The 12,526-nt window shown below is 34.8% G+C and overlaps 1 protein-coding gene across 1 annotated transcript; it reads right to left on the reverse strand.

The window, feature by feature from the left end:
• Nucleotides 1–451: 451 nt before the first annotated feature.
• LOC111377416 lies at nucleotides 452–989 on the reverse strand. The gene is made up of 2 exons (XM_023000511.1): nucleotides 737–989; nucleotides 452–555 (listed from the first exon to the last, which is right to left on the reverse strand). Exons 1-2 carry the CDS (start codon nucleotides 987–989, stop codon nucleotides 452–454), a joined length of 357 nt encoding a protein of 118 aa, XP_022856279.1.
• Between the last annotated feature and the right edge of the window lie 11,537 nt (nucleotides 990–12,526).

A 12,526-nucleotide genomic window follows, 5' to 3' on the forward strand; every position in this document is an offset into this window, starting at 1 on the left:
GTGTAATGAATCTCATGAACCAAGTGCTCCATAAAGAGTCAATCATTGAATAAGTGGATGAAAATAAATAACACTTAGCATTCATGCTCCCAATTCATAAATCAATGCAACGCAACACTCAAAATGCAATTGGCAAAACTATCAAACAACACAAACAAGCACAAAAGCAAGTGTTTAACATGAAATTTGAGTTTTTAGCTAAAAAAAATTTAGCACAAATCACAAAATTCCACAAAAAATTTAGCACATACCACCTCACCCCCAAACTTAAATTGCACATTGTCCTCAATGTACAAGCAAAAAGAATAGAAAGAGCAAGAGGATCAAATATTCCCCTAAGTTGGTTTTGATGGTGACGGCTGTGATGATGGTTGGGGACCATTGGTGACAAAAATTCACAAAAAACAAAAAGAAGTGTCCTCCCTCATGCTTCTTCAATCAGATCGTCCAATCACATTTTCTCCATATTTTGAGGTATAAAGGGTTCAAAATATAGCTTTAATCGATGCTCATTCACCTTAAACTCTTTATTAGTCTGCAGGCTTTTGATTTCTACTACACCATGAGAAAAAAACATTAGTAACAACAAAAGGGCCAATCCATCGAAAACATAATTTACCTAGAAATAACTTGAGGCGAGAGTGGAAAAGAAGAACTTTTTGTCCGACAACAAAAGCTTTTCTTGAAATCATTTTATCATGGTACACCTTAGTCTTTTCCTTTTAAATTCTTGAACTTTCATAGGCCTCATTTCGAATTTCCTCAAGTTCATTAAGTTGAAGCTTTCTTTGATCACCCATCATACTTGGGTCCATGTTGCATTGCTTTACTGCCCAAAATGACTTGTGTTCAAGTTCAACCGGGAGGTGACAAGGCCTACCATAAACTAACCAATAAGGGGACATGCCAATCGATGTTTTGTATGTCGTCCTATAAGCCCAAAGTGCATCGTTGAGGCAGAGACCCCAATCATTTCTATTGGGATTCATAGTGTTTTCGAGGATGGGTTTGATCTCTCGGTTAGACACTTCGACTTGCCCACTAGCTTGCGGATGGTAAGGTATAGCCACTTTATGGGTGATGTTTTATCTCTTCAACAGGGCCCAAAAGGAGTGGTTGCAAAAATGTAGTCCCTTATAGCCAATAATAGCTCTTGATGTTCCAAACCTTACAAAAATGTTGGATTTAACCAAATTTACAACCACTTTAGAATCATTAGTTCGAGTGGCTCTTGCTTCCACCATATTGACACATAATCAATGGCAAGAATGATGTAAAGATTACCATAAGACGAAGGGAAAGGTCCCATGAAATTAATGCCCCAAACATCAAAAATTTCAACAAAAAGTATATGTGTTTGTGGCATTTGATTTCGGGCTCCCAACGTACCTATTCTTTGACATCGATTACAAGATTCGCAAAAGAATAATGCATCTTTGAATATGTTAAGCCAATAGAATCCACTTTCAAGCACCTTGAGAGCCGTCCTCTCTGCTCCAAAATGTCTACCACATGCATAGGAATGACAAAAGGTTAGTATTGAATAAAATTCATTTTCAGGCACGCACCTTCTTATCAATTGATCTGGACAATGTTTCCACAAGTAAGGCTCATTCCACCCAAAATACTAGGCCGTTGCCTTGAGTTTTTGCCTTTGAGCAGTGGTCAAGTCATTTGGAATTCTCTTAATGACTAAATAGTTTAATATATTCGACCAAGGAGATGTGTCTGTAACGTGAAGCAATTGTCCATCGAGAAAGCTCTCTTGCGATGAGAGAGTTTCTCTCTCATGGATAACATGACTGAGATGGTCGGCCACAGAATTTTCACTCCCCTTTTTATCTTTAATCTCAAGGTCAAACTCTTGTAAGAGGAGTATCCATCTAATCAGTCTTGGTTTTGCCTCTTTCTTGGCAAGCAAGTATCTATGAGCTGTATAATCAAAAAGATAGTTACTTTTATGCCAATAAGATATGAAGGAAATTTCTCTAAGGCAAAAATAATTGTTAAAAGCTCTTTCTTAGTGGTGTTGGGCATCATTCAAAGTTCTTGATGCATTATAAATAACATGTGGTGTCTTTCCAACTCGTTACCCTAAAACGGCTCCCAATGCAAAGTCACTTGCATCACACGTCAATTTGAATGGCATATTCAAATCTGGTGGTTGAATGATGGATGTTGATGTCAAGAGTTCCTTCAAGCTTTCAAACGCCTTTTTACAATCTTCATCAAAATGAAAAGGCACCTCCTTTTACAACATCCTGCATAATGGTCTTGCACACTTTGAAAAATCTTCGATAAACCTTCGATAAAATCCCGCATGTCAAAGAAAAGAATGAACCTCCCTCATACTTGTTGGAGGGAGTAAAGAACGAATCAAATCAATTTTAGATTTATCAACTTTTATTTCCTTGGCAGAAATGACATGGCCTAACACAATGCCTTGATCGACCATAAAATGGTACTTTTCCCAATTAAGTTCTAGGTTAAAATCCATACATCTATTAAGCACAAGTGTGAGATTTTTCAGGCAATTATCAAAGGTATTACCATAAACACTGAAATCGTCGATGAAAACCTTTATGATGCTTTCAATATAATCAGATAATATACTTATCATACATCTTTGAAAGGTTACGAGAGCATTACAAAGACATAAGGGCATGCATCAGTAAGCAAAAGTGTCAAACGGTCAAGTGAATGTTGTCTTCTCTTGGTCGTCCAAAGCAATCACAATTTGGTTATAACTTGAATAACCATAAAGAAAACAATAATGAAAATGGCCTGCTAATCTTTCCAACATTTGATCGATAAAGGGTAAAGAATTAAGTTTTCTATAATCAATACAAACCCTCCAACCTGTTTGGACCCAAGTTGGTAGAAGCTCATTCTCTTCATTCGTCACCATTTTGATTTTGGGCTTCTTTGGAACAACTTGGACCGGGTTTACCCACTTGCTATCTGAGATGGAGAAGATAACACCAACGTCTAGTAATTTCAAAATTTCTTTCTTCACAACCTCCATCATTGGAGAATTCAAGCGACGTTGTGCTTCTTTTGATGGCTTTGCTCCATCTTCGAGCAATATTTGGTGAATGCACATGGAATGGCTTATCACATTATTATCGGCTATTGTCCAACCAATAACTATTTTGTGTTCCTTGAGAACACGGATAAGCTTGTCTTCTTGAAGTGTTGTGAGATTCTTTGCAATGATCATCGACTGTGTTTACTCTTCTCCCAAATATACGTACTTCAAATGCTCAGGAAGAGGTTTAAGTTCCAAAGTGGAGGCCTGCATCACCGAAGGTAAAAGTTTCTCTTTAGATATTGGAAGAGTAATATAGGAGATATTATACATTGGTGGAATACTTGGTAGTGACTCAAGTGATGCCACGGTTTCAACAATATCCTCACACAATTGTAGATTCTTGCTCAACCCGATGAGATTGTTAACATCAATGCTTTTAATCAAAGTGGTATCCAATGCATCTTCATTTGATAATTCAATTTTTTTTTGTACTAATGAATCCATTATATCAATTGAAAAACAAGCGTGAACATCACTAGGATACCTCATTGCTTCAAAGATATTGAAGCGAATAATCTCACCATCAAACTTCATTGTCAAAGTACCATCATGTATGTCTATCTGTGTACACTCAGTCCTCATAAATGGGCTTTCCAAAACCAATCGTAGCGATAGAGATGTTGATTTATCTTGCATGTTAAGAACATAGAAATTTGCTGGAAAAATTAATTTATTTACCTACACCAAAACATCCTCCAACACACCCTTTGGAAATGCATTGGATCTATCAGCAAGTTGAATAATAACACCGGTTTCCTTAAGTGATCCCAAATTTAAAGAAGCATAAATAGAATATGGTATGACATTAATAGATACTCCCAAATCTAGCATTGCTTTTTCAAACCTATTGTTACCAATAATGCAAGTGATGGTAAAACTTCCTGGATTTTGGTAGGAGTTTCTTTTGCAAGACCTCCGAGACATTTTTCCCTACGCTTAACACTTTATTATCTTTCAACCTATGCATGTTAGTGCACAATTCCTTGAGAAACTTCACATAATGGGGCACTTGATAAATGGCATCCAAAAGTGGTATGTTCACTTGAACCTTACGAAAATCCTTCAATATTTCCTTCAAATGTTCATCCCTTTTGGACTTTGCAAACCTACTAGGAAATGGAGGGGATGGAACATAAGTAGGAATGAAACTTTTAGAATCTACCTTAGATCCCGACGTTGGAGTCGTAGCTTCATCTTTCTCACATGCTAAGTTCTTCTCTTACGTTGACTCCTCGACATGATCTTTCATTTTCCTTGGTGTCTCTTCCAAAAGCTTTCCACTTCTTAGTGTCACGGCACTAGCATTTTTTCTCAAGTTGACTGTTTAAAAAAGAAGTTTTCCCAATCCTTGAGCATTCAATTTGCCCACTGTGTTGGCTAATTGACTCATTTGTGTCTCCAAGTTCTTTATTAAGGTTTTTATCTCTTGTTGAAATTGCATTGTACTAGAAGCTAAGTACTTAACCGTATCTTCAAGAGACATCCCTGAACTTTGAGATGGAGTTAGTTGAAGTGGTTGAGTGTGTTGTGGTTGCATTTGTTTTTATTGAACCCCAAGGGATGATTAAATTGTGATTGTGAAGCTATGAAATGATTTTCTCCACAACTGAGATTAGGATGATCTCTCGATTCAGGATTATATGGGTTAGCATATGGATAATATCTATGTCTTTGTTGCATTGGAAATCTCCCATTGGCATTTGCTTGCTCTGAGGCTCCTTCCTATAGTGCCGGGCATGCATCAGTAGGATGTCCCATAATAGAACAAATTTTGCATGCTTTTGCTTGTTGCATTGTCCCAAGTGCCATTTGTTGTACAAGAGATATAAGACCGGCTAGTTGTCGTTCAATTTGAGAGGTTACTCCTACCCCAATTGTTTAACCGATGCTGCTTCTCTACTACCAAATTGTTGTGAGTTTGCGACCATGTTGACTATCAAATCCCTAGCAACTACCAGTGTTTTATCCATTAAAGCTCCACTGCTAGCCACATCAATCATACTTCTCTCCATCAGAAGTAATCCTTCATCGAAGTATTAAAGAAGTAATTGCTCACTGATTTGGTGGTTTGCAGAACTAGCACATAGATTTTTGAATCTCTCCCAATATTCATCGAGATTTTCCCTTTGAAATTGTCGAATGTTACAAATTTCTTTCCTGATGTTAATAGCCTTTGAAGCTAAAAAAATCTCTCCAAAAAGAGTTTTTGCATTTCATTCCACATGGTCATAAGACCGGGCAACAAATAATAAAGTCATTCCTTAGCAGTGTCTGCAAGAGAGAAAGAATATGCCCGCAATTTGACTTGCTCTTCCAAAATATCTTTCGGTTTCATGCTTGAGCAAACCATATGAAACTCCTTCGAATGCTTATTGGGATCTTTTCCGATGAATCCATCAAATGTGGGGAGTAGATGAATCGTTCTAGACTTTAGTTCGAATCCTACCTCTATTTGAGGATATTGAATGCATAGAGGTTGTTGAACAAAAGTTGGAGCTGCAAGTTCCTTTAATGTTCTATTTCATCCGCCATTTCAGGCTCTATGCGTTCGGACTCACTTGAGGATTCAATGCTCAATTGCCATAGATGTCTAGTTTGAGAAATTTCTTCTCGACTTTTTGATTTGTCGGCCTCTTTTCTTGATCATAGGTTGTAGTGTATTGTAGGCTTTTTGCTCATTTACAACCTAAACGACAAAGAAAATAACAAAAAGAAATAGAAAGCAACAAAAAGAAAATATTGCGATTAACAAATTGATAATACAATCCCCAACGACACGGCTCCAAAATTGATACGTTCCAAATGACATTAAAATTAATTTTTCTTACTTAACTTAAATGTGTTGCCTTGAGTAGTAATATGGCAAGTAAGGGTCATTTCTAACATAGGATTGATTCAATTATGTAAATTGCACACAAAAAAGTAAAATTTAAAATAATATATGAAATAGATTAAATGGAGGAGGGACGTTTGGTTCATTGAACCAAGGAAAGCAATAAATTCAAAATAGAAAAGGCTTGAAATTTGAAATAAACAAAGTGGTTCTTGATTGACTACAAGAAAATGTGATTGAGGGGTATTTCATTACCACGAGAATGATTTTTCTAGCAATTACCACAAAAGATTTTCGTTCTCTAGATTAACAATAATTTGAGAATAATTGCAAGCTCAATTATCTCAATCTCTTCTTACATGTTAATTGAATAAAATAAGCTCTTTACTCAACCCTATTCATTAAACAGCCTAAAACAAGTTCTCTAGATTTAATTTGACAAATGCATTACGACAAAAGAGATGAATTGAATTAAGGGCAAACTTGCAAGCTCGGTTTACTAACTTAAGTGTTAGTCCACATACATTCAATTGAAAATTCTTCATGATCTATCGAATTGTAATTGCTACAAGGTTTTAGAATAAATAGCTATTACATACTATAAATCCCAAAGTAGCATTAATTGAAACAACTCAATCATTTAGTTGTACACTTAAACAATCAAGAAGACCAATATTAACATTTAACACAATGGATTAAACACATTAATCAAGAAAGCTATAAAGCACGAATTAATTGAAAATCATAACTCGGTTTGAAATAATCCCCAATTTTAAATAGGTTTAGTTACCCATGAAATATTCACAAATAACCATCAAATTCTTACAAAACATTGAAGGAAAATAGGAAAAAGAAAAACTTACGGTCTGCTCTCTTTGCCGTTTTTGGGCTGTTTTCGATTTTTCAAAATAGCAAATACGCGTTCTCCTTCCCATTTTCAAAAATGAATTTTGGAAAACAAAATAAATAAATAAATTTGTACATGACACTCAAAACACCTAAAAAGATGTTTTGAGTGTTTTCTAGCAAAAACCTTGTATATTTACAAAACATGGAAAACGCTCATTCAGACGTCTCTCTCATTTTCGCTTATCTCATTTCCACATATCCCACAATCTCCGCATCTCTCTCTCCTCCCATTCCTTTCCTTTCCCTGTTTGCATCTCACTCTTCTGACTGCGCCGTGGGTTTGCATCTTGACTCTCTACACCGTGCGTGAGTTGATGTATCGTCTGCGGTCTGCTGTGAGTGGTGCATCAGTGGTCTGCCATCTTCAAAGGTATGTAACATTGTCATTTGATTTCAGTTGTTTTCTTCTGGTGTTAGTGCTTTATTTCGGTTCCATGAATTCTGATTTAGGGATTCTTCATTCCTATAATGTTTTCTGATTTAGGGTTTTTTGATTTAGGGATATAGGGCTTTTTAATTAACATAAATCACAGAAACTCTGAGCTTTTATATTCTTGAATTCTTATTTGTTTCTTGAAACCCATGTATTTTGTTCTTCAATTTGCTTCTTCTTCAAACGGCAAAATTTTCTTCGCATTTTCAAATTTCTGCTTTTTCCCCTCAATTTTCTGTTCTTAATGAGAAAATAGAAACCGTTTTTCTTTGTTTTGTGTTAGATTGTAAGAATATTGTCTTTGTATTATTTAGATTGAAAGTACAATTTCCTACACACAATGTATAATTTGACATTGTACCACTTTTGATATTCTGCAAGAGAAACATGGACCAGAAGTTTGATAATCAAACTTTGATAATTTACTCTTTCAATACCATGCATTCTCCAATGGTGTTAACGACCAAGTTTGTGACATATATTCAATGTTCACGTGCTTTAGTTTTGTTGTTTTACAAGTTATAAATTAAACACTTGTCATGTTGAGTCTTCACTAGCTTCTAAGCACCTTAATTAAACCATTGTTCTACTTGTTTTTGGACCAAAGAAAGAGAAGGCAGAAAGACATCTATGCAAATTGTCTTCGTCTGGCATGTGCCGATAGAAATGTCTTCTTTTCCATTGTGTCTCTTTGTTCAGGCCTTTTTTTATTATAATAATTTTTTAAGGATTGTTGGGAGGGATTAATTATTGTTGCATCAAACTAGTATTGTTCGGGTAATATTTATTGATTAGCTAATACTATTAATTTTTTCCTGGTTCATGATAAAGTAAAATCAGGGCTAAGTTTGCTTTAAGTGCCATTTTAGTTTTTAGGCATTATAGTATTGTTGAAATTCTAGAAACTAAAAAATAAGAAACTTTTGAATGACATGGTTGGACTCCTTTTTCTTATCATTTGTAACTTTCTACATGGGATGACAGAAACTACAAGATGGAATTTGTTAAAGTTGGTTGTTTGTTTTCAAAACAGTTTGTGTCCACAGCATAGATGCACAATGCATGTTAGAAGAGTAAGAATAAAGGTAAAAATAGCCATTGGAATTTGATATAGTACATCAAAGGTGGCCAAGTAATTGGAGGAGTTGTGAAATTTGGTCAATCATTTTTATATTCATGTTCTCTCAGTTTGCTTTAGCGTAAGTTCCCTTTATACTTCTAGTGCCTCCTTTTAGTCCTTGTTTCCGTGGTCTTCTAGATCTGGGTTTTCATTGAATACACTGTTTTAGTGTTCTTAATGGAGGCTAAATTATTTTGATTAAAATTAGAATGAGATCTATTTAATGTTAATAGTCTAATCTAGCAAGTTATTTTGAAGAATAAGAGGTGATATACCTAGAAAACATCGAATGAGTGCCTTAAAATCCTTTCCATATATACCTTACTATACAAGGCATTGAACCTTGCCCCTCCCCTCTCAACAAGAAAAGAAAATAGAAGCAGCTTTTACCTGCTGCTAAACAAGAAAAAAAAATAAAAGAACTAGAAAATAAAAGAGAACAGTACCTCTTAATCAAGTAAGTTTTTGGTATGGCATGTATCATTTCTGCATGGATTTTTTAGAGCAGTACCGCCTAATCAAGTAAGTTTGGTATGCTTTTGCTATTTGACATTCCACTTGAAGACTTCTGAGCAATTGGTGGTATGTGACTATAATTAAACACATTATTTGATGATAATTTGATTTATATCAATATGGCTTCAACATGGGTGGTCACAAAGTAAGGAATAAGGAACCAGTGTCATGGTCAGAAGAGAATGAATAAGCTTTTATCAAAATTCTTTACGAGAGCGTGTAATCAAACGCAATGCAATGTTCTATATTCACAAAAGACAAATGGGGCAGGATCAATGAAACCATGATAGCTTCAACAAAAATGGATTACGACATAGATAGATTGAAGGGAAACTAGAACCGCTTGCGTAAGATTCATCGCATGTTCTCTGAACTTTTGGGATATACAGGTGTTACATGGGATCCAAATACTAACAACGTTAATGCTGTAGAGGAAGTTTGGCAACACTTTTATACGGTACTTTTAATTTCAAAAGAATATTTGCGTCCTTATTTTTTGTCTTATCAATTTTACAATTTTGTTTTTTTTTTTAAAAAATTGACAATGTGACTTCTTTTTTCAATGTTAGATTAACAAGTCGGATTACAAGTTGTTCAAGAGGGAAGGATGTAAGCACTACCACGCTCTTGGAGAGATATTTAGCGGGAAACGGGATTGGATTTCCACTCATAAGAAAGGAAGGTTAGATATCTTTGACAAGGTTGTATTTTTGGTTAACAAAACTACTTTCACTATGCATAACCAATAAAGTCAACCATAAGTCATCGCTACTTGATCGTCTCGATATCAGGCTTGGTATTGGCTCTGATCCTGATATGATTTATGCAGTTCTGTTTCTCTAAATCTTATAGTTAGATAAGGAAATTTCAAGTACCATTGGAGATGTAAGAAAGAGAAGATTTCCCATAGCAGAATCGTGGATAGGGAACTATACTACCAACCTACTCAATTTATTGTAGAAATTTTTGGATCAATTATTAGACCATGCTCTTACCTCACTGTCAAGCTATCCGAACAAGAAAAATGGATACCAACCCGGACTTGCAAGAGAGCTACTACAGCTACTGGAGGATTAGACAGTGCCTCTACTCAGCTTCCAAACACATCAGAGGAAGAATGACAGCTAGAAGATGATTTTTTGAATAGGGGAGTGAATATACGTGCAGAAAATGATGGTGAAGTCGATGTGGTTTCAAATATTCGTCGACGTAACGAAATTGATATATCAGGTGAACGACAACGTAAGGAACCTAAGATCGGTAAAAGTGATAAACTCGAGGCTTGCATGGCACATTGGTCATCTAAAATTAGTTCGAGGAATGACGAAATTGAGCTTAGAACACTTTACTTAAAAGAAAAGCTTGCAAAGATCCAAGGAAAAATCAAGTAATCAATCAAATAGTGAAGTAAATAGTCCGGATACTTATTCAAATATTATTTGCTTGGACATCTTAAACAATATGGAAGGGGTGTCCAATGAGGTTTATATGAAAGCAATAAAGGCTTTTAAAGATCTCAATTTTAGGGTGTCATTTGTAAAGATGCCAAAAGCAAGGAGAGGACCTATCTTGGAACTACTTTGACGTGAGTGTGGTGTTAATTTCTTCAGTATTGTGTTGTTTTAATTTGTGACTACTTTGTGTTGTTTTGAACTATCTTGGAACTACTTTGTATTGTTTAAATTTCTCTAGTATTGTGGTAATGTTGTACTATTTTCATTTACGAACATAGTGATGTTGAACATCGGATAATTGATGTTAATTTTTCTTCAGTTTCTAAATGCTTTATTGCTTGTTTTATTCGAAAGAATGGTGGTTGACATGACTTATGATAATTATTTTGGTTATATCTTGTTCACAGTATGACCGGTCAATCAAATGTGGATGATAATGTGAGTATTGATGATTCCATTGATGAAGATTCGAGTGATGATGATTTGTTATAAATGGATGATTTTGACGTAAATTTTGGTGATTTAATGCTTAATTACTTAGTTGCCAACAAAGCAAGTACCATTGGTAGGAGACCTTGTAAAACATCATTACTTATAGGAAAATGTACATTCTAGAAATTATGAACCGACATCCGGACGTGTACTATCATAATTCTCGCATGTAGAAACACGATTTCATGAATTTTTGTGATATTTTGAAAGAGAAAGGGTTGTTGAAAGATGGGAAAAAAGTGAGTGTCGAGGATGGTGTTGCTATATTTCTGATGATTGTAGGGCACACTACATGATACAGTGTTATTGGTGATAGGTTTCAGCATTCCAACAATACGATACACAAATGTTTAAAACGAGTTGTAAGGGATGTTTGTTCATTTGGCACAAAGATAATCGTTCGACAAATCAAGACGTTGTGCATGAGCAGATTTTGCGCAAATATCCTCTCTTTAAGGATTGTATAGGAGCAATAGATGGAACACATGTTGCAGCTTGGACTTTTGCATCTAGACAAACATCTTTTCGAGGAAGGAAATCTAATGTAACAAAAAAACGTGATGTTGACATGATATTTTGATATGAAATTCACATTTTTATATGACGACTAGGAAGGTACTGCTAATGATTCACGAGTATTCGTCAACGCAGTTATAAGAAGGTCGAACAACTTTCTAATGCCACGAGGAGGTGTATTCTTATACTTTAAATAATTATTGCAAATACATTTACAATGTCTCACTATGTAAGCCTTTTTTTATTTTTCAGATCAATTTTACCTTGTTGATTTTGGATATCCAAACATGCCTAGATTTCTTGCCCCTTATGGAGGCCAAAGATATCATCTGCGTGACTATGTTGAATGAGGAAGACTACGTGGGAAGGAAGAATTGTTCAACTATAGACACTCCTCGTGTCGTAACATTATTGAATGTTGCATTGGAGTTTTAAAGGCAAGATTTTCTATTTTGAAGCTGATTACCAATTATCCATTTAGTAGGCAAAGACAAATCCCTATGGCATATTGTGCAATAAACAACTTCAATAATCAAGAGCACGCTTTAGATAAGTTATTCGTAGAGTATTCAGAGGAGAATATGGTGTTTCCAGACATACCAGAGTCAAGTTAAAATCAAGAAGTCATACATTTTGATGCTAGTCAAACAACTCAAATAGGACAAGTCAGGAATCAAATTGCTACACAAATGTGGAATGACTACTCAAGACATCGTACATGATTTCGTGGATGTACTTTATATTTTGCCATTATACGTAAACTTCTAATAGTATCTATTGAACTGTATTGTCAAATTTAATTTAGGTTGTGTTTTTTATATCTGTCAAAAAATATTTCAAGATTTGCCAACTTCAAAATTTATATGTTATTTAATATTATATTAATATTAAACTATTAAAATTTATTGAATAATCATATTTCTTGAATAAAATATTCTCAAAATTTCAAAGTGAACTCGTTTTTTAGTTTTATGTTTTCAAAATCAGTTTTCCAGAACGACAAAGAGAACACATTTTCAGCAATTTCAAAATAGGTACTTAAAATACAAAACCCAAAATGAATTCAAAACTCAAAACTACAAAACTGGAACACGAAAAGAACATGTCCTTATTGATAAAGAGAGAAATTGTGAGAAATCTTCTATATCAATGTATCTTTTTT

Source organism: Olea europaea, unplaced genomic scaffold (genome assembly GCF_002742605.1).
Source record: "Olea europaea var. sylvestris unplaced genomic scaffold, O_europaea_v1 scaffold1652, whole genome shotgun sequence".
Taxonomy (NCBI): Eukaryota; Viridiplantae; Streptophyta; class Magnoliopsida; order Lamiales; family Oleaceae; genus Olea; species Olea europaea.

Bases quoted from the DNA above. Each gene is read 5' to 3' on its own strand.
- LOC111377416 (XM_023000511.1), bottom strand. From the start codon at position 989: ATGAATCCCAATAGAAATGATTGGGGTCTCTGCCTCAACGATGCACTT. The intron at 556-736 runs GTTCAAGAATTT...CTCATGGTGTAG, and splicing joins TCGAAATGAGGCCTATGAAA to TAGAAATCAAAAGCCTGCAG.